The sequence below is a fragment of the Melospiza georgiana genome, chromosome 4 (genome assembly GCF_028018845.1).
Source record: "Melospiza georgiana isolate bMelGeo1 chromosome 4, bMelGeo1.pri, whole genome shotgun sequence".
Lineage (NCBI taxonomy): Eukaryota > Metazoa > Chordata > Aves > Passeriformes > Passerellidae > Melospiza > Melospiza georgiana.
Genome location: NC_080433.1, coordinates 15,379,116 through 15,403,822, shown reverse-complemented (window position 1 = coordinate 15,403,822; position 24,707 = coordinate 15,379,116). Strand labels below are relative to the sequence as shown.

The 24,707-nt window shown below is 42.4% G+C and overlaps 2 protein-coding genes across 2 annotated transcripts in view; both read right to left on the bottom strand.

Moving 5' to 3' along the window:
- The window catches only part of LOC131082672 (tyrosine 3-monooxygenase-like), a 28,111-nt gene extending 16,483 nt beyond the window's left edge, over positions 1-11,628 (bottom strand). The window contains exons 1-6 of the mRNA XM_058022754.1: positions 11,434-11,628; positions 10,382-10,556; positions 8,392-8,480; positions 6,235-6,302; positions 5,503-5,553; positions 1,762-1,907 (exon numbers count right to left, since the gene is read on the bottom strand). Coding sequence (XP_057878737.1) covers positions 1,762-1,907; positions 5,503-5,553; positions 6,235-6,302; positions 8,392-8,480; positions 10,382-10,556; positions 11,434-11,628 — 724 coding nt within the window. The remainder of the gene's footprint in view (positions 1-1,761; positions 1,908-5,502; positions 5,554-6,234; positions 6,303-8,391; positions 8,481-10,381; positions 10,557-11,433) is intronic.
- Positions 11,629-15,393: 3,765 nt separating this feature from the next.
- PAH (phenylalanine hydroxylase) overlaps positions 15,394-24,707 on the bottom strand; it is a 34,573-nt gene continuing 25,259 nt past the window's right edge. Inside the window, exons 6-13 of the mRNA XM_058022512.1 lie at positions 24,163-24,359; positions 23,108-23,243; positions 21,494-21,563; positions 19,896-19,952; positions 18,795-18,890; positions 18,341-18,474; positions 16,074-16,189; positions 15,394-15,507 (exon numbers count right to left, since the gene is read on the bottom strand). Of these exons, the coding sequence (XP_057878495.1) occupies positions 15,464-15,507; positions 16,074-16,189; positions 18,341-18,474; positions 18,795-18,890; positions 19,896-19,952; positions 21,494-21,563; positions 23,108-23,243; positions 24,163-24,359 (850 nt within the window). The 3' untranslated portion in view covers positions 15,394-15,463. The remainder of the gene's footprint in view (positions 15,508-16,073; positions 16,190-18,340; positions 18,475-18,794; positions 18,891-19,895; positions 19,953-21,493; positions 21,564-23,107; positions 23,244-24,162; positions 24,360-24,707) is intronic.

Here is a 24,707-nt window from a genome sequence, read left to right as displayed (position 1 = left end):
AATTAAATGAGATCAACTACTTCAAGAGAAAAAATATTTATGAGCCCAGTTATTATAAGAGGGAAGTAAGATGTGTACTTGAATAGGAGTGAGAATACATGGGAAAATACATAATGCCTACACAGAAAAGTTCCTACAGCTGGGTGCAAGGGTGTTCATGGAAGATGCTTTTCACATGGCAACCCTCCCTTCTCTCACACTAAATGTGCAATAAAAACCTTGTCATCAAACAGCTAAATCTTCATGAGAAATGCCAAAGTCTTAGAAAACTCTTCAGACACGGAAAGCTTATTTAAGCTAATGGGTACCCCCTACTCTTATATGGAGCAGGACACTTGATTTTCTGAGTATTTAAGTACAATTTATTTAAAGCTAAGCCATATTTTTTATTGCGTATTTCATCATGGTGATAAGCTGACCTCTCTCTGTCACACCTTTTCACTGAGGAGGAGACTTTAAAGATCAACTTTCATTAGCAATTCTTGATAATCAGGTGGTTTACACAGAGCACCTGCCCTTGGGAGTCCATGCAGCCTGTGGCCTCACAATGCAGGCCCCCTTGCTCTCCTGCTCCTTGCTAGCTGATAGGTCAGCCTGGCAAACCTGTGTGTCCTTTTTCTAAGGTGACCTCTTCATGCCTTTTTGGGCCAGCACCACAGCCTTTGTGCCCTCCTGTCAGCCACCAAAGGGTTTGGTGTGACAAGTGGCGCCACAGAGGCAGAAGGAAGCAGAGTTGTTCCAAGGCAGCTGCTGGTTGACCAGCAGGATCTCCTGGAAATCATCTCCTCCAGCACACATTCCCATCCTGCCTGGTGGATCAGGCACAAAGCGTACTTGAGAGGTAGGTACCTGTGCTTGTGTTTGGGTCTTGCTATCAGCATGGCTATAGGAGCATAAAACAGAGGCAAACCCACAAAAAGGCAGTGTGGAAGTCGTGCTTATCGCTGGCCAGGGGTCTGTGTACAAATCACAAAGGGGGTGGGGCTGCTGTGGAACGTGCCTTGAGCTGTTTTATTTTTCAGCATCACTCTCATTACATGGCTATACAATGGGAAGACACCATCAGCTCACATCCCAGGCAGCAGACTAAGAACTTAATGTTACAACTTACTTTATAAGTTTTTTGACCAATCACACAAAGCAAAAGCACATTGACAGTAGTTCCATCCAGCCACTATAAGCACAGGTACCTTTGGTTAAAACAATGCTTTCTTATTTCAAATACAATACCTGCTTGTAAGCCTTAAAACACAATGCACAGAGCTCCATTATTAAGCTTCAAACTTCCTAACACCTTGCTAGATAAACTTTTCTGTAGCTTAGGGAGTTATTCTAGACAAGCATTAATACACAGACCATTGTTCTATTTGTCCTTGTTTTTTCTACTTTTCAAATAATTTTTCTGCTGACCTATCTCATGGCTACTGCATAGCTCTAATCACAGTTCTGCTGTCTCTGAGGCCTGCCTTCTGCAGCTTTCCCAAAACCCTCTGATTTTGTGGATTCCCACAGTGCTGAGCAGTGTCTGCTGTGACTGCAGTGCTGCTGGTACAGGGATTAGCTGGGTAGTGCCACCCCAGGTGCTGCCTCTCACAGAACACACACAAACCTCTAGCTGGGTTTCATTCCATGTGCCTGGAATGAGTGCCCTGTGCTGGAGCTCATCAGCTCTGCTCACCAGCTTGTCTCCTAGGAAATGGTTTGTGGTGCACAAATATGTGCAGGGAACACCAGAATAAACCATGGCTTGTAATGACTGACCTTTTAAAAATCTGGAGACATCCTGAAGCTGAGGGATGTTGTCCTCTCTGTAGCCACAGTGCTTCTCCAGCTGCTGGAAAGCATCCAGGTACTGGGTGCAGGCATGGGTGGGGTAAAGGCTCCTCAGCTTCCTGTAGACTTCTCTCCTGAAAATCAAAACTGGACAGAGTGAGGCACCTCAATAGAGCAGTACTTACCTGTGCCATCCACAGAGAGAGGTAAAGCCCCAGCAGGGGGGTCATGGTCTAAAAATGTGAGCTTGGGACAGCTGGTTGCTTGAAAGCTGGTCCTGGCTGGATGTAGCAAACCATAAGAGCTTTTTGTTTCGCTTTTCCTTCAGAAGGCGTCCTTTAATATTATAGAACTCTAATAATGATGCAGAAGTGTCTCTTGATTAGGCATCTTCTTGCTGAGTGTGTTGGAGGCACCAGGGAAATCCCAGGAAGAGAGCTGAATCTGGGATACCCTGTCTCTCAGTTTAGAAAAGGAATAAATCAGGTATTCCCCTCCTTTCTCTGTTTGGGTACAACTTGACATGCTGGTCCCTCCTTTTCCACACTGAAGCCTAGATTTGCCTCTTAAAAGCCTCTGGGAAAAGCACCTTTTCTGATACTGAAGTGTAATATCTGCACAGGTGAAGAGGTTTGTATTTTTGCAGTTCCAAATGCCTGGCACAGGATATGTATTTGAAATATATGCCAGCTTTCTTGAAGCATTTATCCCACTATATAAAAAGAGACCAGCTGAAAATAATATATGTAACCTGGGCACAGGCTTTAAGCTTCTCACAAACTTGATGGTACTTGGATTTAGAGTTGTGGTTTGGAATATATTTAGCTGTTGCAAAATAAGCAAGTAGTAATAGGATGGCAAAGAACCTTATAGAAATGGTTATTTTTGTTCAGACATGGCCCTAGGGTCTCAACAACTTTAGAAACATTGTTTTATGAAAATTGAGATAATTCTTGGAAATGCTGGGTGCAGGAAATGACCTTTCATTGGTTTTGTAATTTTTTTAACCATTATTATTATTATGATTATTCTCCTTTTTGTGATGCTGTTGTTGCTATGGAGGTGATTGCCAGTCCCTGGTAATGGCTCTTTATTTGTACAAATGTCTTACACCGTGTGGGAGCAATAATGAACCAGAATGAAGTGGGGGAGGAAAACCTTAGGAGGGAAAAAAAGTTAAAAGAACAGAGGGAAACAGTGGCTGCTGTCACTATTGCAAAAGCCACAGGAGACTGGGCCATTTCCATGGAGGAATTAGGAAAAAATGAGGAGGACTGGAGTTCAAGTGTTGCCCTGGCTTATTTCCTCATGGAATGCTCCTGGCTTCGTGGGGTGGTGTGGGATTTGAACCAGCACAGGGTTCATGCCCAGGCTGGAGCCCAGAGAGAGCAGCCTTGTTTACACTTGTGCACATCTGGTCTCTTTTATCCAAGTGTCATTCTGCTCTGGGTGCCCAAACATTGGCCACCACAGAAATGCAGGCAGTCCCAGGGATGGATTACCCAAAGCTCAGTGCTCCTCTAAGACAGTAATCCAAGCAAACTCTCCAAAGCCAAGAGAGGAGCAGGTATGAAAGAACTGCTGGAAGCAAACTTTATGAAACACTCTAGAACGGAGCATCCTAACAAAAGATTGAGCCAGATGCTTGAAAAATACTTTAAAGATAATAACCTAATTTTACATAAATTTCCTTATTTTTCAGGGGGGAAAAAAAAAGTGGCACTATTCAGCTTCATTGTGAACATGTGGCAGGTGCATCCCCATAATTTTCTCCTGAATTCTCCATTTTTCTTACACAGCTTTTATCCATATGGCTTCTCTGACTGCTTAGTTTTAGGGCCTTCCAAGAAGTTGCTTTGAGAACAAAAGCCCCGATCATCCGTGCCCTCTGTTTTCTGACAGTCGTGTTTCTTCACTGCCTTGGTTTTCATTTTTATAACCACGTTGCTGCAAACTGAAGGCATCCAGCAGCTCCTCAGAGTGACACCAAGGGAATTTAGTTTAGTTTGTGCTACAAATTTCCCCTGCAATTGCACAGCCCAGTTAAGCTGTGCTGTAATGCAGCTGACCTCAGGGCACAGCCTCGGGGGCTGTGATAACCATTGGGAAGGCTGATTGCTGATTTTGGGAACAGCTTTACATAATAAAACAACCTGGGTTGCTGTTTAAGGAAATGGGCAGATACTCCTTTAAAAGTCCATTCTGTTGCCACAATGGGTCTAATTCGAGGTGGAGAAGAGCTGGAATGACGAAGGTTGGCAATAAAAGAGAAAAACAGGAAGGAACACAAAATTGAATTTTCTTAAATACAACATTCCCACATGCCAAGATTGTTGGCTGGTGGTAGTAATCATGAGCATGACACCGACCATCAATCTTTGACTATTGTAAGATGCTATAAAAACCTATTTGAGCTTAATAAAAGCATGTCCTCCTGGATGAGCTGGATGCAAGGTTTTTATGTGGTTGTGGCTTTCTGTGGCAAAGTAGATTTTACTTAAAGTATTGAAATAGATGGGATGTCAGAGAGGTTCTGGCATGAGACATCTAGCTCTATGGATTTAAGTCCTGGCATTGGAATAAACCTTGCATGTGATTTTAGGGCAAATTACTCAAGTTCTAGGGCTTTCTGTTGCACAGTAGAAAATGTGGTCTTCATTCCTCCTTTCCCCCACCTTTAGTCCTTCTTTCTATTTAAATTTCTGAACAAAGACTCTCTTCTATGTGGCACCTTGCACAATCTCAGGACTTTGCTCTTACTTGAGACTTTTGGACAAATTAATGGTTTGTAGTATCACATAAATGTGGAATTACTGCTGCTTACTGATAAACCTTAAAGTTAATGGCAAAAAAAGTGGAAACAGAGGGATTTGAAAGAAGAGTTCTGCTCTCTTTCAAATTTTCCACATATTTCACATAATGTTGAAAAAATGTTTTTAATTGAATATTTTGGTTGATTCATTGGTTTATTTTGGTTCATTCATTGGTTATGTTTTAGGGGTTTTTTTTTGTTTTTTTTTTTTTGTTTTTTTTTTTTTTTTTTTGTTTGGTTGGTTTTTGTTTTTTGAGTGGCAGTCCTTCAGGAGCAACAAAGCCCCAGTGAAGAAATGCTGTACCCTTGTAACAGCAACTTTCTATAATTCCATATGATATTTATATGTTATCTAAGACTCTTTTACAGTGTAAATAATGTGTATTAAAAGGTATTTCCTCTACCTTCAGTTTGGAAAATGATACATATTCATGTTAAAAGCAAGGAATACTTGAAGAAGAACAAGCAAGGCTCCTCTGTCCTGTGAACATTGAATTAGTCATGTCCTCTGAGTGAATTTCTGTCCTGTGAATGGGCATTTTCTCCTGATAATGAGTTTGAAAAGGTGATATTTCTGCCAGCACCGTAGCTATGGTGAATTAGAGGTCAGTCAGAAGCAGTTATTAGCAGTTATTCTATAGGGCCCAGATGTTTTCTGGCTTCTGATATCCTGATGGGATCTGCAGGCAGGAAGACAATCAGGAAAATGCCTTTTGCTCTAGAAAGTGAATAGTTAAGGCCAGGCCTGAGAATGGCTTTCTGCAAAACAAATGACCAAAAGATGACATTTAACCAAAGAGTAAAATGAGGGGTGGATGAAGAACATATTAGGAAGGTTTTAGCTGTGTCACATTGCCAGTCTTTCCTGGGACTGCTGTGGAATGGTCCAGCAGTTGGATCATAAGTACCAAACTCACCAAGTTGCTGTTTCCTGTGCTGTGTACTCAATGTGAGGTAAAGGGTCTCCTCTGTAATGAAGAGAAGAAATATGTTTTAAGATTTCAAGTTCTGTTTCCAAGCTTTTTTTTTTGCCTCCACCAGTTCTTGGACACCATAAGGCTGAAAATCCATGGTATAGGTTGTACTTATACCTTTGATTAAGCCCATCAGAAAGCAGTGTAGTTCTGCTGACATAAAGGTAGAAACATTTTCCATCACTTACCTGAGAACTGAGAGCTTTTCATGTTTTTAGGTAGTTACTGTGCATAGACATTTTAAAAAGCAAATAACAAAAATAGTAAATCACTTTCCACCATCAAAAACATGTTCGTAAATATCATTCCTGAAATTTCCTTGAAAAACATCAGCCTCAGCTGATGTTTTCCTCAGCTCAGGACCAAATCCTAAAAGGAACTTAAAAATTGAAATAAATAATATTGCAATCACTTCTGCTAAAACAAAATCCAGCAAAGGATTGGGATATGTGAATGCAATCTTAAGATTTTTCTCTTAAGATGTATTTGCTGTGTCATCACAAAAGTCTATTCCAGACGGAGTGAAAGCTTTGGTGGCTGAATTTTGTTGTCTCAAACAACATCAATCAGTGGCTCCACTGATATATGGGCAAAATATGACATCTCTGACATGTCTTGGACATGCAGTCTGACAGTGTGGGCCATTGTACTTTCCCTCAGCAGCTTTGTACTTACACTCTGTAATTAAAGGCCAGGTCAGCAAAGAATGCTCTCCGCTTGCTGTACTCCAGGTCTGAGTATCCCTGGGTTAGAAAAGAATCAGGAAAAAAAGTTTTACATCATGAGATCTGTGGGCATAAGTAGAAACCATCAGAACCACCACTGGGTCTGTGGGAAGTGCAGGATCCCCACCCAATCCTCCTGCCCATTTTTTTATTATGTTGTGATAGGGACAGACTCAGTGATATCTGTTTAAGGGGGAAGTTTACCTACAGAATACCAGCATTTTCTTTCTGCTCCTTCTGTGTTTACTAAAATTAAAACTTCAGGCAGTCTTTGCCAGATATTGTATATGCACACAGACATGGAATCACATTCCTTTTAATTTTACATCATTCATACTAGGAATTAAAACTGAAATCTGGGACTGTGTGCTAATATAACTCATAAAACAGCATTGATCAGCATCACTGTACAAATATTTATTATTCTAAAATATTCAGCATTTACTGGAACCACTTTGTGTACTGCAAGCCAAATTTGTCCCTTAGGTTTATTCACATAATTTTTAGCGTAGCAATAATACCAGCAACCCTGCAGTTAATGAGTGCTGCATGCATGAATCCGAGGGAAGGGCTGGATCCTGAGAGCATGTTTATTTTGTCATGTGTTGTGGGTAATGTGTTCATTCAGGTGCTTGTCAGTGGCTGTAACAAGCCCATGCAAAACACAGGAAAAGCTGTAGGCCAGACTCACACAGATGCTGTGACATCCCAGCTTTGTCCCTGTACCCACCCTCTGGGCAGCCAGTGGCAGGGTAGCCCAGAAATTGGTGTCACAGTGATGCCAGTTTGATTGTTTTGGCCAGCAAAGAACAAACTGAAGGTGTGGAGAGAAACAACCCAAACTGTCCATTTGGTAGGAAATGCGTTTGCAAAATCTGAGCTCCCTGTGCATCAGCTTCTTTTGTGCTTTCCTCCAGCCTCTCCATTTCTGAGCCTGGTAAATCAGCCCACACTGTGCTCTGTCCTGCCACAGACAAGTGATGCTCAGTGCCTGAGGTAACTTGTTTTTAACTTGTTAGGTATTTCTAAACTGCACTACCTTCTGCAATTTAGATTTATCCCCACTCAATACTTCATTAACTCAGCACCACTGCTGCTTTCTCTCAACCTCTTCAGTGCTCACACCTTCTATTTGGCAAAGGATGAGGGGAACTCAGTCCAGTTCAAAGAACTCCCTATGTGTGTTCATTTGTCTAATGAGAAACAGCCTAAGAGCTGGCTCAGGAAAATTACAAACACTTGGACTGTTTGTACCAGAAAGAAATAAGGAAAATGAAAGATGTCCTGGTTAAGGAGGACATGAAGCTCTCCTAGAGCATATAGTGAAGAACTGATTCTCAAAAATAGAAGATAGACTTAGAGACTTGGAAAAGTCCATTTCATATTACACAAGACTGTACATAGCTCACAGGAAAACCTGGTGTAGGTTAATGAAAGGGACTAAATAGAATTCAGCCATGTAGAGAAGGGAATGACAAAATCTTCCTTGTAGATTCTGTTGACACACATCTACATCTTCACTACATTTATCAGTGAAAAATATCTCTTCTTTTTGTGCTTTCCATGGATTGCTTCTATGTGATGCTTGACAGAATAAAATGCTTCTGTGACCTAGCTTGTGACAAATGGCCTTTTGGGGTCCCTTTTTGTCTGTGCCTAACTCACATCTCACCTGCACTAAAGCTGGGAAACTTTGATGACAAATAATTGTTAGATTGTTTGTTTGTTGGTTTGTTTGTTTGTTCCCAGTACTTTGCCTCACTATCATCTCTCAAGCAGGACTCTGCAGTGCATTTTTCTTTCCCTCTCCTGGAGTTTGTGCTTAGGGTGTGGCAAAGAGGGCACACATGAATATGTTACAGTAAAACACTATTGTGGTTCATTCCTGCAGGGACACATGCAGTCCCTAATGCCACTGAAGATGAGCTTTTATCTGCTCCTGTGGTTTTTCTTCCTCTTCTTTCATGAGTATTTCTTTACTCCTGAAGTTTCCCTTATAACAATCTCTTTTTTCATGAGTATTTCTTTACTCCTGAAGTTTCCCTGAATAACCTCCCTACAGAGAATTTCTCTTTTAAAAATGAAATTACAGTAATGTTAAACTTACAGGGTGACCATGGTCCAAGCTGGGGTCATATTTAGTGATCAGATGGTGACATTTGTCCAGATCTTGGATTTTTCTGGGGAACCAGGGCACTGGAGAGAGAGCAGAAAGAGTTAAATGAGAGAGAATCAAAGAAATTTTAGAGCGAAAATAAAAGCTGTGCTGAAGATTGCAAACTTTCTTTTTATCAATATCTAGGAATTTTCATATCTATATGTTACCATAATTGTCATACATTTCAGTAGTTGATTTGCTTCCTGACCAAACTGGCAGATTGGATGAAAAATTATCTGAAATTAACTTGCTGTGGTAATATCTCAGTTTTAATTAGTATAAACAATTTTTAAAGGCAAAAATATCTTTTAGATCAAATGTGGTTTTTGTTTGACACAGGACAACAAATTTATTTCTACATTCTGGATTTAAGAATATATTTGGATCTTGTCTAAAAGGCAGTCTTACATTTTCATACCTTTAAAAGTTAGGCAATATTTTAAAAAGAAAACATGATATTTATTAAATTTTTAGAAACTAAAGAGATTAAGAAGAATCTTCAAGTTTTTTCTTTCTGGTTCATTATTTTTTCCAGCAACATTATTCTTTAGCTGTATTTCCAAACAGCTTCTTTCTCATTAAGTGGGAAGTTTTTCCAGTGATTAAAATGAAAATAAAACATGATCATTTTATTTTAAATGCCAGCATTTATGAGAAATTAATTTTAAAAAAGAATTGCTGGAAAAACACAAAGTTGATATTGCTTTCTGAGGTCAGACTGATGCTGTAATCAGACTTTCTGTGTTACAGCTCAGAAAGGTCCATTTGGGGAAACCTTAATTTCATACTGGACACGACATCAAAATCTCTCTATTGAGTGGTAAACTTAACTTTTGCTGTATTATATTAGATCTAAGAACATCCAGTTTAGAGAAGTACAAATCTAAAAATGTCCAGGGATGTTGGGGAAATTATGTAATTTTCATGCATTACAACTAATTCTGTGATAAGTAGGAAGAAATACCAGTCTGACAGATGCCTGATGTGCACCCAGAATTTTTTTCTGAGCCTTTCTCTCTGGCTGTACCAGTGGTTCTGCATGCAAGACACCTTTCCTGCCATCTATTTCCATATCCCCTCAAAACGTACCTGACCACAGCTGCCCCAGTGTGCCCCCATACACATCTTGCCTACAAAAAAACCCCATAAACACTCCCTCTTTTAACAGTTTTTATTGTAGTTCTAAGTCCTGGCATGTCTGAAACCTCTCAAATCCCAAGGAAATCCTAAAGAAATTCTTCTCCAGCTCCAAATCCCTCTTTGGCTTTGCAGTTTCCCTGATAACAGTAATGCCCTTTTCAAATGCCCACAGATCCTGAGAGCAGCTTGACGAGGGCTGCCTCTCATGTTAGCCTGACAGAGAATTTCAAACAACACCCAAAGGTGCCCAGGCAGGACTGTGGAAGTTAAAAGTGCTCTGGAATATCTGTCTGGCCTTGGCAAGAGAAGGAAACCCCATGGCAATTCTCAGAGAGCTCAGTCTGCAAACTGGACCCTCAATCTTCTCCTCTGTCATCCTCAGGATTGTACCAAAGGTCTCTAAGGGCTGTATTCACCCATTCCTGCCTGCAAACAGGAAAAATACCCCTCTGCTCTGTGCTTGTCTTGAAGCAATCAGTTCTCTGCACAGCTCTCAGCACAAAAGGCTCTTTCCTGTCATTGAGGAGTTTCTAGTTTCTCCTCAGATTTTTTGTTCTGCTGTTCTGCCCTTCCCATCTCCCTCTTTGCTGGAGCATTTCTCACCTCAGTTCCACTGGCTATGATGAAGTGCCTCCCTTTCTGCACCAATGGCAATGGAAAGCAGCCATGCAGAGACAAATAATGAATTTGCACACTGACTGGCTTTCCAGACTAATTGAATTACTATTATGAAGCTGAAGCTAAAGCTAAAAAAAGTTACTCCAAAGGAACTGCACTAAGAGACGCATACATGTCTTACCTTTGTCTTCTCTGGTGGTTTTCACATCCTTTGCTACTCTCTTTAAGGAGGTGACAAGGATACCAACATCAGCACTGTGAACTTCACATTCAACAAAAATGTCAAGATCATCCACAGAGTTCTTGGGCTTTTTGGCTCGACGGGTTTCAAAGTGATAGATTTGAGTTTCAAACATCTGCAAGAGCCAAGTGTTCATATGATGAAGCTTCTCCAAAGACTGAAAATCCAGGTAAGTCTAGATACATTTCTACAATGTCTTTAAAAGGTGACTAAAAGAGGGATTAACTAGAAGAACATGTTAGGCAATGAAGTCCAATAACAACTGGTTTACAAAGAGATAAAATACAGACAGAGCTAAGGATTAAACACTATTGCATTGGGGAGAGAAAGAAGGAGATGAAAGATGAGATACTGTTGACTGTAGAATTTCATCTGTGCAGAAATAGCAAATGAGTGGTTGGGTAACTTAAAACCCTGCCAGAATGAAAGCAGATCTATTGATGTATAATAGCACCATAATCATCAAATAATGGTGAGAAATAAGTAACAAGCACAATACTTTTATTTGGAGTTATTCATTTTCTCAGATAAGAGTGAGCACCTGGTAGGGGCACTTCAATTGTCCAGACTATATAATGCCTGTGTGGTTCACAGCTCCCATAGCCTTTGTATCTCCTGCCAAATATGCAGAGAAAATTCACTGGCTCCTAACATCCCCACAGTCTGAGTGCTTGAAACGCTGGCCACCACAACTGCTAGCAAGAAACAACTGATTGGTATCTGCTCTAAGCAGCCCTGGCATGAAATGGTGATTCTTCTAAAAGACTGTGCCCAGGTGCTCCCCACTCCAGAGCCCTCTCCCTCTCCTCCATGAGACCAGCTCACCTCTCTGAGCAGCTGGGACAAAACCAGGAGGGGGGAAAGGGGGAAGGCAGCATGAGGTGTAAGGCAGGCAGGAGCAGGAGAAGGGTGAGAGGGGGAGAGATGTGAGACATGAAGGCAGTAGAGACAGAAGAGAGGCTCAGCAAAGAAGGGAATATTGAGGTCTGTACCTCAAAGACTTCGGCTGCCTTGGAGAGCTCAGTCTTCCTCACGTTGTAGAGCGTGAGGGTCAGGATGAGAGACTCTCCATCATCCTCCCTGCTGGAGTCCAGGCTGCCTTGGCTGTCCAGTGACTGTATGCCGCACATCTCCTCCTTGCTGGCCTCTTCTTTTGGGCCTGACATCCCCACCAAATCAGTCTTCATTGGGAGATCGGGGAGTGGATTGCTGCAGCCAGATATTGAGTGGAAGCTGCCTGAGGGCGTGGGAGCAATGGCCAGAGGAACTGGTGGGACTGGAGAAGCAGTGTGTCAGTGTGTCGTGAGCTCAGAGGTGCCAGGAGCAGGGACACAGGCTGGCTGCTCCGTGTAGGGTGTAGGGACATTTATGGTGGCCGTGCCAGGCACGTCAAGGGAAGCTGCCTGCGTAGGATGTGCGCAAGAGCCAAGATGGCCCTCCCTTTGAAGTCCCCTGGGGACTTCAAAGTGCAGTCTTCCTGCTCTGTTTGAAGGTGTCTGCAAGCTGTTCAGCCCTGGAAAGGGCTTCCTTTGTGGAGAGGCAATCGATTAGCCTGAGGTCCATTTACATCTCCCAGGCTGGACTGGCCTGCACAGAGTCTGAGACTGCCCTTCATCCCCACTCTGTCTCACCTCACTGGGACTCTCTCTGTATTATCTGCATCCCCAGTGAACCAATGGGCTTTTTCCCCAAATCATAGCCCATTCTGAGTGTTGTCTCCTCTGCACAGACAGAGATCTGAGAGTGCCAGAGAGACCTCAGCCAGAGTCAGAATCCATTGCCTGTTTCTGAGCTTTTCCTACCCACAGGGTCTGAACCTGTTTTATCCTACCCCTCCATGAGTGGAATGCTGCCCCCAGGCTACATTCCTCCCTTGGAACCTGTTTCTGTCACCATTTTCTCTCCCAGTGAAATAGGCTCTCAAAAAGACCAGGGTCACATCTTTCATGTGGGTGGCAGGATAAGTTCCAGGGGGATTTAGCTCTGCTCCTGACAGGACAGGCACATCTTCCCTTCCCTTACACTTGACATAAAAAGAATTATTTCTGGATATGAGCACCCATATCTTCATACCTCAAGTCACAGTGTGCCAGAGCCCCTGTGAAGGTCATTCTGCAGGTCCAGAGATCAGACCACCCCTCTGGCCTCCCTTTGCAGCAGTGGTGGCAAGGTTTGGTACAGGAGAAGGCCACATCTGATCACCACAAACAACCTGCTCTTTTTTTTAATCTGGTACCATTTCAGGTATCTTTATCCTGTATGAGCAGAGGGCCACTCATTTGAGATGGATGTTGCATTAATATTTTTAGTTTATTTAGGTTAATTTAGATGGTTACATCTGAACATCAAAATGTCTTTGAGAGCGGCCAGCACGGTCTGAAGCAGCAGAGGGAGTTTTAAAAACAATGCATTCCTGTGGACTGCTCCTGTGCTTAAACCCTTTTTCAACAATTTCTGCATTTTTTAGGGACTAAAATGTCCCTTTTACAAGACTGCTGTCAGATGTAGGCATCTCAAGATATCCAGAGGCGTCCGCCAGTGCAGACTGGCGTCCCTCCATCACAGCCATTGACCTGGGCCAAGGTCACTGTGAAGGAAAGGGCCTCACAAAAAGCTTCTTTGATCACCTGGAACTGAGCTGGGCATGAGGACACCAAGAAATGTGATCACAGTGGGATAGAAGTGAGGAAGGTTACCTAAAAGATTAGCTTGGGGTAGGTTAGTCAGAGCAGCACCCAGAAACTTCTGACTATGCAAATGTAGAGGAAGCTGGGCTTGGTTGTGCATGTCTAAGTAATGGCACACATCAGGGAATTTCATAATCTTGGCTGGATGAGTGACTGTCAACCAGCCCAGGAGAGCCTTTTTCTGTCCTGGAGAGCACGTCAGATGGGTATTACCTCTTACCTGAGTATTTAATTCTGGTTGATTTGGATGCTCACCATACAAGGAGGATTTACACCAGTCTGATAATGCAAAAAGCATTTCCTACACAGCTGGAACTTTAGACAAGAAAATAAGAAGTCACCCATTAAGTACTATTTAAAATGTGATTTATTTGTAGTATTTAAAGTACTTAGGTACAAGATTATTTGTTCTGCAAGAAAATCTACTTTCCATACATTTCCTCTGCTTTTAAAATGCTGAACATTTAATTTTTGCTCATCTCTTGCTGAGCAGCCATGCTATGATGCTTTGGCTGGAACTATTGCTCATTTAAACCTGTATTAAGGCACAGAGAATCAGACATGTGGCATCAATATTCTCTAACTATTCCACTTGTACATAAAAGAAAGTCATGAATCCTGAGCTCTCAATATCACTATAGAACTACTGCTGCTGTCATTCAAGCCAGAAGCAGAGGAGCTTGGAAAACTGAGGATTAGTTTGAAAGACTTTACCCTTGGGATGAAATTGCCTCTTTGTAGTATACAGTTACCTCATGGGTCCTATTATATTAAGAGAGAAAAATATGGGCTACTTTCACACTGAAAATACATGCCAAGTGGGATTGAAAGATCTAGAGAGACATTGTGATGAGAAAAAAAGGAATAAAAAGATACTGAGATAAAAAAGGTTACTTCAAAGCACCAAAATGATACCATTTTGCATAAATATATGTCTATTGAAAAGGATTCCAGCTGGTTTCCTTAAATTAATGTTATTACCTACCATATATATAATGAAAAGAACTGTATTTTCTATCTTCCTAAAGGATGATGCTTACATGAAAGCCATATTGATTTTCAAACTATAAATACAAAATTAGTACTATCACAGGTATGAGACTCGTGGGCATTCAAATCCCTCTCCATCTTTCAATCTTCTGACAGAAATGTGACCCCTGAGCCATGTTAGTGTCATGATGCACAATTGCTTCAAGCTGGAAATGCAGTTCAGCTTTGCCTTGCTCCATTCTGCTCCAATGTTCCAATGATGAGTTCCCTCCTCCAACCAGGGAGCTACAAGAATTATACAATGTGGACCAGTCCAAGAGAGCACTTAATGCTGATTGAGTGAAATTTATTGGGTAAATACAGAAAAGAGCTTCCTGAACAGCAAAACTCTTCTCTCTCCATGCTCAGCTGTTGAGTTAAGCTGGAGCCACCTTTGGTTCCATTTGCTGGTTCCATTTGATGGCACAGTTGAGATATACTCCAGGACAATTAAAACTGCTTTCACCAAAAGAAAAAAAGGAGATTAAAGCTCAGATGGGCAGTGGAGATACAAAAAGGTGTCATTACTTAGGACCTGTCTTGAAAGATAACATGTTTGGGTTGGAAGGCAGTTAGACTGGGGCACAGCTGAGCCAGGCCTTCCATGGCTTTGTGGGGACTCTAGCCACAGACACGGTGGGTGAGGAGTTGGAAGGCCCCAGCATCTCCAGCTGCACTATACAAGGCACTTCCTCTCCATTTCCAGATGCTGGTACCCACCTTCTAGGCTGTGAGACCAGAAAGTTAAGAGACACCTCTCAGGGAAGGACATTCACAAAAAAAAATGTAGCCTTCACACATCAGCCATGCACTGTGTGTTTGCCTGTTAAGAGAAATCTCCCCTTGCACCCTGACAGATCTCCTTGCATACCCTGGAAGGTGTAGAGTTCCAGATCCATGGGAACCTTGGACAACTGCGGGGCACTGAGTGGAGAGTGACTGTGAGAGAAGGCAAGGTGGATCACTCTGGTCATCACTGACACCCCATCCCTGGTCCCAGACCTCACAGGTGCAGCAGATTATGCTCTGCATGGTGAAGATCTCCTTCTGCTAACCTTTGGCACAAAACATATGCAGACTTCCCCCAGGTTCCCAGGAATAAGGTAATTTTTATACATCAGTGAGAAAAAAGATGGATTGGTGAAGGCCAGAAGAGTTGAGGGTCACCTATAGATGTCTGTTTCTCTGCTAATCTCTAATAATTAAGATCTATAACATAATTATTGATGCAGTTCACTGGAAGATAATAGACTGAGGCTAGATCAAGACTGGCAGCTTCTAGTCACAAGCAAGTTACAGCAAATCTTCATTTGATCTTCTGCAGGGCATTGCAAAGGATCCCAATCTCACCTGCAAAGGAAATAATCAGAGCAGTTAATTCCAGAACCAGCCCATTCTAACACTCCTGCGTGTTTTTTTCCCTTTATAGCTGTTCTCTTACAGAACACGGTGAGCACAGAAGGGCTGAACTGGACATGTTTATTAGGGTTTTACTGGAGCTGTGTCTGCAGAGTCATCCCTTTGCCTTCATCAGCCACAGAAGGCTGGCTCACAGCATCAGAGGAGCTGGGTCTCAGCAGGCTAGCCAATGTGAGGGGGAAAATGTGATCAAAGCCAGGCTTCTCCTTCTCTTCCTTACTGAAAACAGCCAGGATCCACCTCAAGGCCATCTGCCATTTCCTAGCAGCTCCCCCAAAACTGAGTTTTTCAGATTTAGCAAGTTACAGTCAAGTGGAAATGCTTGTTAGAGCTTGGCTAGAATTGGAAAGTAATTTTTTCATGAGAAAGGAGATATGTGCTGCCTTATCTTGGATAGGCTCAGAGCCTAAAATGCAACCAGATGGAATCTGCCTTGTGCCTCCTATTTCTGACCCAAGTTTTGAGGAATTCAAGGTAACAAATGTGGAGTTCCTTACTGTTGATCGTGTCAGCTAAGTTCTTCAGCTGCTTTGCATTGTCCAGGACTTCAATCCTCTGTGTGTAGGGATTGTACCGGACAGAGAAAGGACGAGGGATTGTTTGAGCAAATTTCCTGAGGGAAAAAGCATAAACAAATGTACAGTTTAATTTTTATTTTTCCACTAACTAATTTCTTGGCGTGTGCATTTGTTGATTATGGGGATAAGAAAATCCATGGGAAGAAATAACCGAAATTCCTACTGATTGATCTGAGACCTACAACACACTTGAAACTGCATTTGTCCTTATCACCTCTGTTTGTTTTTTTTCTGAACAGAATTAAGCTATTGGCATGGCAACACTGCTCCTGGTATAGGCCAACTGTGTAGCAACTGGGATCTACCAAGCTTGAAAAGCTCATTTTCCTGTCATTAGTGCAAAAGGTAGGAATTCTAATCCAAGTCTGAGTTTCTGGGGAATTAAGGTCAAGGATCTACATCATCCTGGCATGCCAAGGAGCAAGGAGGCACCAAACTTTTGTCATTGTCTAGCTCTTAAATTACCTGGTAGTTTGCAGGTAATTTAAAAGCTAGACTATAGTTATTCGAGTAAAGCAGCATCTTCTTCTGCAAAACAGTTAATTCCATGTCAAAAGCATTGAGATTTTGGTGTCCTGGGAAAATATTAATTTGCATAACCACAGAATTGCGGAAAGAAGGGCTCTGAATGGGATGAGATGGTCAGGGCTATTGTTCCAGGCTCCTTGTGGACCCCAGCAGGATACTGGCTTATAGATCTGCTTTGTGTTACTGGAGTTATTGCTGAAAGAGGAAGGGAAGCACGCAGGAGTTGATTATGGAGCCCCAGTACACAGACTGTGACTCAGCAGGGTAAATCCCATACGCCCAGAACTGTGGAATATGCTGGATGCCACCCTCACAGAGCTTCTTCAGTTTAAGCCTTATTATTAACCTTATTAAGGACATTGTCTCAATCAGGACCCAGTATGAACAGGCCACAAGGTGTGGCAGTGAAAAAATATTATGTTATGATGAATTGGACATGATGAATACCCAAAAATATTGGTGATGATGAATTTAGCAGCGTTGGTCTAGTTTTTCTAAGAGGAGAGATCACATTAGAAGTTGGCTTTGCTAAATCTCAGCTGAAGGCAAGATCCCAATTAGAAGATGAATTCCTTAAGCTGAGATCTTTCAGGTCAGTGTCAGAATAATTTCTCAGAAAGGTATTCTCTTACTCACAAACACACAAGTCCAGGTGCAAGCCTCTAACACAGGGACTGGACCAAACCCCAGAACTTCTATTTCAATTTAACCCCTTTTTTTCAGTTTGATCAGTGAAGCAAATTAAAAAAGCTCCAAGGTATTTTGTTGCAGCATTTCCCCCTTCCTGAGCTTGCTTACATACAGAGAAGATAGAAGCTGTGTGCTGTATATCAGTGTCACAGCCCAGAAGAGAAGAGCATCTTTCCCAGGTATTTTCCCAGAGAAAAGGGCACAAGGAAAAGCTGCAGATTTATGACAACTAAGGAAGCAGCAGGGCAGTGAGCTAGGAAGGCCTCAGAGCAGGGGAGCCTGAGGCAGGATCTTGGGATCTGCATCTTGGGATGCAGAACAAATTATCTTTGAATGGTAGAAAGACAAGGGACTGCAGGTCTGGGACAAGCCTGTGTGTGGCATCTCCAAGCGGGAAATAAGTTGAGCGTGAACCCCATAGCTTGACTAACACCCAGAAATATGGCAGTGCATTGGTGTTTTAACAGGAATAGAAATATTGTCAAGGTGAAAATTAAGCTGAACCCCAACGCAGGCTGAGCAATTCCTGTTCCAAGAATCAGAACTGAACCTGGACATAACTTCAGAGGAAAAGGAGTAGATACTGTGAATTTTTTTTTTTTTTACAAGAACTGTTATTTGTAGTAATGGTAAAGTTACTTGGTTTGCATTAATTAGCCAGATTTGACTTTAAATGTTAGTATCACTGCAATTGAACAAATAATATTTTGTTTCATTTTGGTTAGACAGATAAGCCCTTGGTTACATTAAGCACAAATTCTTGGTTTCATGCATAAGGTATATTCCTGTTGCTACTCATTTTTGCCCAAGATTCCGAGGATATAAAATGTTTATTATCATGAAGCATTGCACTGATTTTTCTAATGCCTCGCAAAACATGATTGGCAACCCAAGACCCATTATGGCAACGAGATCCTCTGTATTTGCAGCAGGCAAGAGTGAGTTCTTCTCTGGAATGGCTGGAGTACCTTAGCTTTTCTTTTGCATCTTTAAAACTTTCAGCAACGTAGTAGATGGGCTGGAACTCAGTAACACAGTACTCCTGCACAGAAGTCTTCTCCAGGGCAAGAGGCCGAATCTCAGGCTTATCTGACAAACAATACTATGAACAAAAAGGTAAGAAATTAATTTCAGTGTAAGAGTGCTTGAACATGCTGTGAAAGAAATCAAGAGCACCTCCATTTCAGACAGGGAAGAGTTTCTCCTGTGGGATACAGTGATAATGTCACTTACTGGGAAAGAAGGAGCTGTGTGTTCCCTGTGTATCCATACATTTACACATTTATCAGAAATCTACAATGAAGTGCTACATTTCATCCTACTTCTGTGCACAAATTATGAAGCAAAACCAAAGACCCAAAGATATTCAGAAAATAAATTTGAATAATTATAAACACATTTGAAATATTTTCTAGAACACACCTGCAGCTCCCCAAATGAAGACAGCAGCCCTGCACCATATGCCTTGAGGGAATCTCCTTCCTTACAAAGCCCAAACTCAACGGTAAACCAATAAACCTGGAAAGAAAATGAGACAGAAACTTATTATTACTAGATAAAAAGTACACCATTTATTTTGAATACATTTAAAGTTTTCATTTCTATATAAGATGATGTTGTGTGTCAAATTCAAGTGAATAAATGCAATAAATGTCCCTTCAGACTGAAATTCTTCTCCTAGGAGAGAAGCACAGTACTAGATTCTCTGTGCCTGAGAATCAGTTCAGTTCCATGACAAAGCTGTGTTTTACTGTGCTTATCTTTGTCAGCAGGAGCCATGAAATTATAGCAATAAAGCTTTATTTTGGCTGGCCAACCCAGTGGAAGTTTGAACCTTATTTTAGAAAAGTTTGAGTCCTGTTTCACACAGGGAATCTGACTGCAGCAGCGGCGTGACCAGGCTGTTGGTGCAATAGAGAAGGAAGGTGGTGAGCGGCCTAATTTGACTCCTGGGTCTGTCCTTTTGAAAGGATACCTGCCCTGGCTCAGAAAAAACTACGCCATCTATCACAAGTGTCAAAGCTGGTGGAATTCTTTGCCCAGGTGCCCCCCATTTGGCACTGGAAGCACTAAACTCGGAGCAACACCCCCAGTTTTATTCACAGTTTTCAACTCTGGGTCTCAGTAGTCTCAGAGTAGCTATCCAGGTGATCTGTGTTGAATACAAAGTGTATTCTGTGTTGGCAAAGTGGAAGAGATGCTTGAAGGTGAAATAGCTACAGAAGCTGCCTCTTGAAATTTCTTGTGGGGATGTAGCAACATACAATCTTTTCTTGCCCAATGTGTTTGTGCTGGAGGAAATCTTGTTTGGGCTTCTGTGTTTAATCACAACTGTCACTTTGAATAAGGGGTGCCAAAGCTATTTTTCCTTTAGTGCAACTGTTTCAGGGTAGGGTTTTCCAATCATGGTCTTCACTCTGATCCCATTCAGCTCTATGGGAGTTCTATCAGTGACTTCAGTGGCAGCAGAATTAAGACAGCACAGGGAGCTTTGGAAAATTGAGCCCTCATTTATTAAATTACCGTAGCAAGTTTCTCGATGAAATCATCTGGAGCTCCCAGAGATGCCAGTCCAATTTCCTGTAACAATAAACCATTATTCTTCAAGCTGTTTATTGCAAACATTCTTCCTGCCCATCTTATGTAATTGCTCACATTTTAAATGTTACCATTGCCTACTACCACACACAAATGTTTACAGGACATGTTGCTATCATGCAAGATCAATTTTAAACCAGAAATCTCTCCAAAAATGAACAAAGGGTCTTGTCCAAATGTCATTTACAAGGCATGATCCTTTGTGCCTGGTACAAAGCCCATTGAGGTCAAATAAAATTTTCCTCTTGCTTTGACAGGCTTTTGATCAAGCCTACAATGAATGATAGGGACAAAAGGAGGCAAATCAATCACACCTACACACCTTATGTATTTCTCTTTGTTTTGATGGGTCCTGATTAAAGGAGTTTTCCTGGAGCCTTGAATGAGCTATTTTTCCTGAATGACAGGGCATGATTTGAAAGAGCTTATTCATACCTTGGGAGCTAATGGAGATTTTTCCAGAAGGCATGCAATAGTTGGATTCAAAGGACAAACCCATGAGACTACATATAGCCAGGTTCCTTCCTTGATTTGCTCTAGTGAGGACTGCATAGTGCAGAACTCAGAGGGCTCTTCCCACACACACCAAAGGCATTAGAGCAGTTTATCAAATCCTTGTAAGCCAAGGTACAGGGCTTATCTGGGAGGAAACATCAGTTCTGAGAAAGGGCAAAGCCTAAAAGCAATACTGAAAACTTGCTAACGAGATCAAACTGACTTTTGTCTTTTGAGATGGTACATCAAGCCTTCCCTTCCCTTCCCTTCCCTTCCCTTCCCTTCCCTTCCCTTCCCTTCCCTTCCCTTCCCTTCCCTTCCCTTCCCTTCCCTTCCCTTCCCTTCCCTTCCCTTCCCTTCCCTTCCCTTCCCTTCCCTTCCCTTCCCTTCCCTTCCCTTCCCTTCCCTTCCCTTCCCTTCCCTTCCCTTCTTCAGCCTTTATGTCTTTCTCTCTGTGTATTTCCAAGTTTTCTGTTTTTATGCCTTTCTCTTTGTGTATTTCCATGTTTTCTGGTAGGATGCAGCCAAAAGTTTACTGCTTCACCAGGGTTTGGCTTCTTTTCCAGAGACATTAACACTCCCTAAAAGAATTCTCCTCTCCAGCCTTCTCCCCTGCTTACAGCTGAGACAGTTCCACACCTCACTCAGCCCCCAATGTCATTTTAACAGAAAACAAAACAGTCTCCATTTTCCCTAACATTTGAATGTCATCATGAGGTAATAATCCATCTGACTCATGAGTTATGTGACTTCACTCAGAAGGATCAACATCTGCAGGAAGGTTTTAAAATGATGGCTTCACAGGTTCTGTCAAAAAAGCAACTCACACAAGATCATGTTTGGAGTTGGACTTTATGTTTTTACCTCTGTGAATTGTGTCCAGACTTCAAGCAATAAATAAACCACCTCAGCCACTCTTACACAGTATGATTAAAGGTGAATCTGCACCACCCTTCACAGCTCTTGGATCATCCTCTAAATTACTGTGTGTTTAATTATGTACATAATATTACCACTGAATAACTTACCTGGGAAAACTGAGCAAAACTGGGATCAGCAAAGAGAGGCACGTGTCCTAGCAGCTCATGACAAATATCACTGCAGGAAAATATGACATCTGAATAACTGTGATTCAAGAAAAGTCCAGCAATGCTGGAAGAATGCCCTAGAGCCAGCACACTGTCAAGAGCACAGTGCATTTGCTCCTACCAGCAGATATCATTCATAGGAAAACATTTTGCTCTGAAATTATTCTTGTGGTGGAAATGCTTGCAAACCCCCGGGTTTTCTATGCTTTTGCATCACAGACTGTTCGATTTTTCAAATACGCAGAAGTGATTTGATGAGATGGAAAGGAGAAGGGGATAACATATCAAAAAAAGAAATAAAGGAAGAAAAAAGACATTTCAGCCTGACAATGGGGTAAACAAAAGCAGGAAAGAAAATCAGAATAATCAAAAAAAGATAAAAGAAAGGAAAAAGAGTTTGTGGAAAGTAGGAAGCAAAAAAAAAAAAACACAAGGAAGAATTGCAACAATATGAAACAGAATAAGATATCTGTTTTTAAAGTGGCAAGTGGAAAAGGACAGCGGATAGGTGTAGGAGCGTCGGGGGGTAGGATGATCGGTATGGATGGAGAGGAGAGATCTCTGAAGTCAGGTTGTGGAATTTGTGGTTTATTGCAGAGGGCCTGGGTGCAGGGCCCTGCTTGGAGCTGCCAGCCACAGCTTGGAGCAGGCCCGAGAGAAGAGAGGGGGAGAGAGGATGAGAGGGAAAGAGAGTAAGAGTGTAACAGAGTAAAAAGGGTAAGACAGCAAAAGCATAAGAGAGCAAAGTTCCCGTTACAATACCATAAATCTTCTTCTGTGTTGAATATTCTGATTCTCACTAACCAATCTAGTACAAGATACAAATCCTATAGCATTTACATACAGCCTATAAGAATCAATACATTACCATACTGTGTTACATTTTAAACCCTAAAAACTACTCTTTGGACCCCTTCTGCCAAGCTAGTAGGGTCTGCCCTGACCCTTGGGCCTGTCTGCAAGCAGAGGGTGTTGTTTCATCAAAAGGGGATTACCTTCAGTCCACCACACCATTGTTTTCCAGTTGTTCAGCAACTAAGGTGTCTCAAAGCTTGCTTTCATTTCAATCTCACTTATAGTTTCCATAGTCTCAAAATCTTTTGCCAGACAATCATATTTATACAGCTTTCCTGTTTCATCCTTCCCAACTGATAAGGACAGAGAGAAACACTCCAAAATTAAAAAGAGATGGGTTCTGAGTTTCTGAGGAGCCTGGGCTTCTCCTGTCTTACTGCCAGAAGCTTGCTTGCAGCAGGTTATGTCCTTGCTGCACTACTTGGGTGCTAATAGCTAAGTGCCCTTGCACACTGCTCTCTTGCATCCCAGCCACCACACAAGCAAAACTCTCTCGTGTTCTCCCAGGAGAACTTGCAGAAGTGGATGCAGACTGTTAAACACACTAGAAAGGCTCCATAAACGTTTCCAGAAGAGAGCAGTCCCTTGGCTGCTCTCCCTTAGCCCTGCTCCCAGGAGCCCCAGGCAGCTTTCCCAGCTGGTCTGAGCCTGCTGGTGGTGCGCAGCAGCCTGACACCCTCGGTGTGGCGGGGTACTCACGGCTCCGGGGTGTACATGGGCTTGGAGGCGTGGCGGATGTACTGCGTGGAGTGGAACACGCGGAACGCCAGCCCCGCCAGGAAATCCCGGGAGGAGAGCAAGCCGGCCACGGGACGCAGCCGAAACCCAGTGCAGCCTGAAGGGACAGACAGACAGCACCTTAAAAACAGCTCTGTGCTTGATTTATCCCCATCCAGACTCCTTAGAGAGGGAAAAGTTTGTTGATGGCTGTTGGTTTGGTTTTTTTAAATCTCCTCATTATAGATGGATGATGAGATGATTGGCTCTCACAATTAAGAGATAACTATTGTGTGGATATTAAGAAAAGCTTTAGTGCTGTACAGTTATGTTATTGTAGTTTAGATGCCCTCTGCTCTCCCCACAGTTCCCTTTCCCCCCTGTATTGTTGCCATCAGACAGCCTGGGCTGTCCAGGACAGGTACAAAGAAGCTGCACGGGTGTCCCTGGCATGGGGCAGGGGGGAACGGAAAAGCTTGGGGGTGCTCAGGGGGGGCAGCATGGCAACACCTGACCTCCAATCCAGTGACAAGAAAGCATCTCCACTGATAAATGGCAAAGAAGAGCTGACTGACAGACTTTGGGAGGGGCCAGGGCTGGCTGATGCAACCCCAGGGGTATAAAACACTGAGCATCCATCTTGAAGATGAACCAGCCACATGTCATGCACACGAGCAGTTCCCAGCACTGCAATTTTTTCCTTCTGTAGTCCTTTTGTTGTATTCTTGTTAAGGTTTAATTAACCTTTTTAAATTTTCAAAGTGAGCAGTTGTTTCTCATATCCTTATGTTAAATAGAGTTTAATTCCAGGCAATTTTCTGCCCAGGAATACCACCAGCACAGTATCTGAGCATTTGTCCCATTGTATCCCCAGAAGCATTAGAGAAAGACCTGGGACACAGGCTAAGTGACGTGCCCAAACATCTTAGGGAACCTTTGCTAAATCAAGGATTGTTTTTCCTTCTCTGGAAGCGCCACCCCCACTGATAGCTGAGGCCTTTCATTTCATTTGGTTCTTTTAGGGGCTTCAAACTTACTCTGCAAGAAATTTGAAACATCTTCAAGCTGGGGAATATTGTCCTCCCTGTAGCCACAGTACTTCTCCAGCAGTGGGAACACGTGGTTGTGTTCATAGCAAGCATGAGTTGGATACAGACTCTTCAGCTCCCTGAAGACAGTGCCCCAAGTTTTCTTTTCTTCTTCCGTATAGGTGACACGTGGAATAGGTTGGCCACTAGAAAGAAAATGGATGTCCTCAATAGCAGCCACCGAAAATGTCTTATGCCATCAACATGCTCTTTGTCCTTTCCCACTTTCCATTTTCAAAACAGTTTTGTTATTCTGCTTCATGTTGCAGCCTTACTAGGACAGGCCAGGAGCTGCTGGTGCAGGAGAGGAGCTGCTTTTGGGTTGATGTGCAAGTGCAAAAGGAACCTCACTTGTCCCTAGGAAGTGTCTGGAAAGGACTCTAATGACCTTGGCTGACATAATGGCCTTTAGACAGCTCCTTGCATTATTGTGTTAAAAATAAATCGGTGCTTATTTGTCTTTTAAAGGTGTTCTTCTAAAAATACTTGCTCGC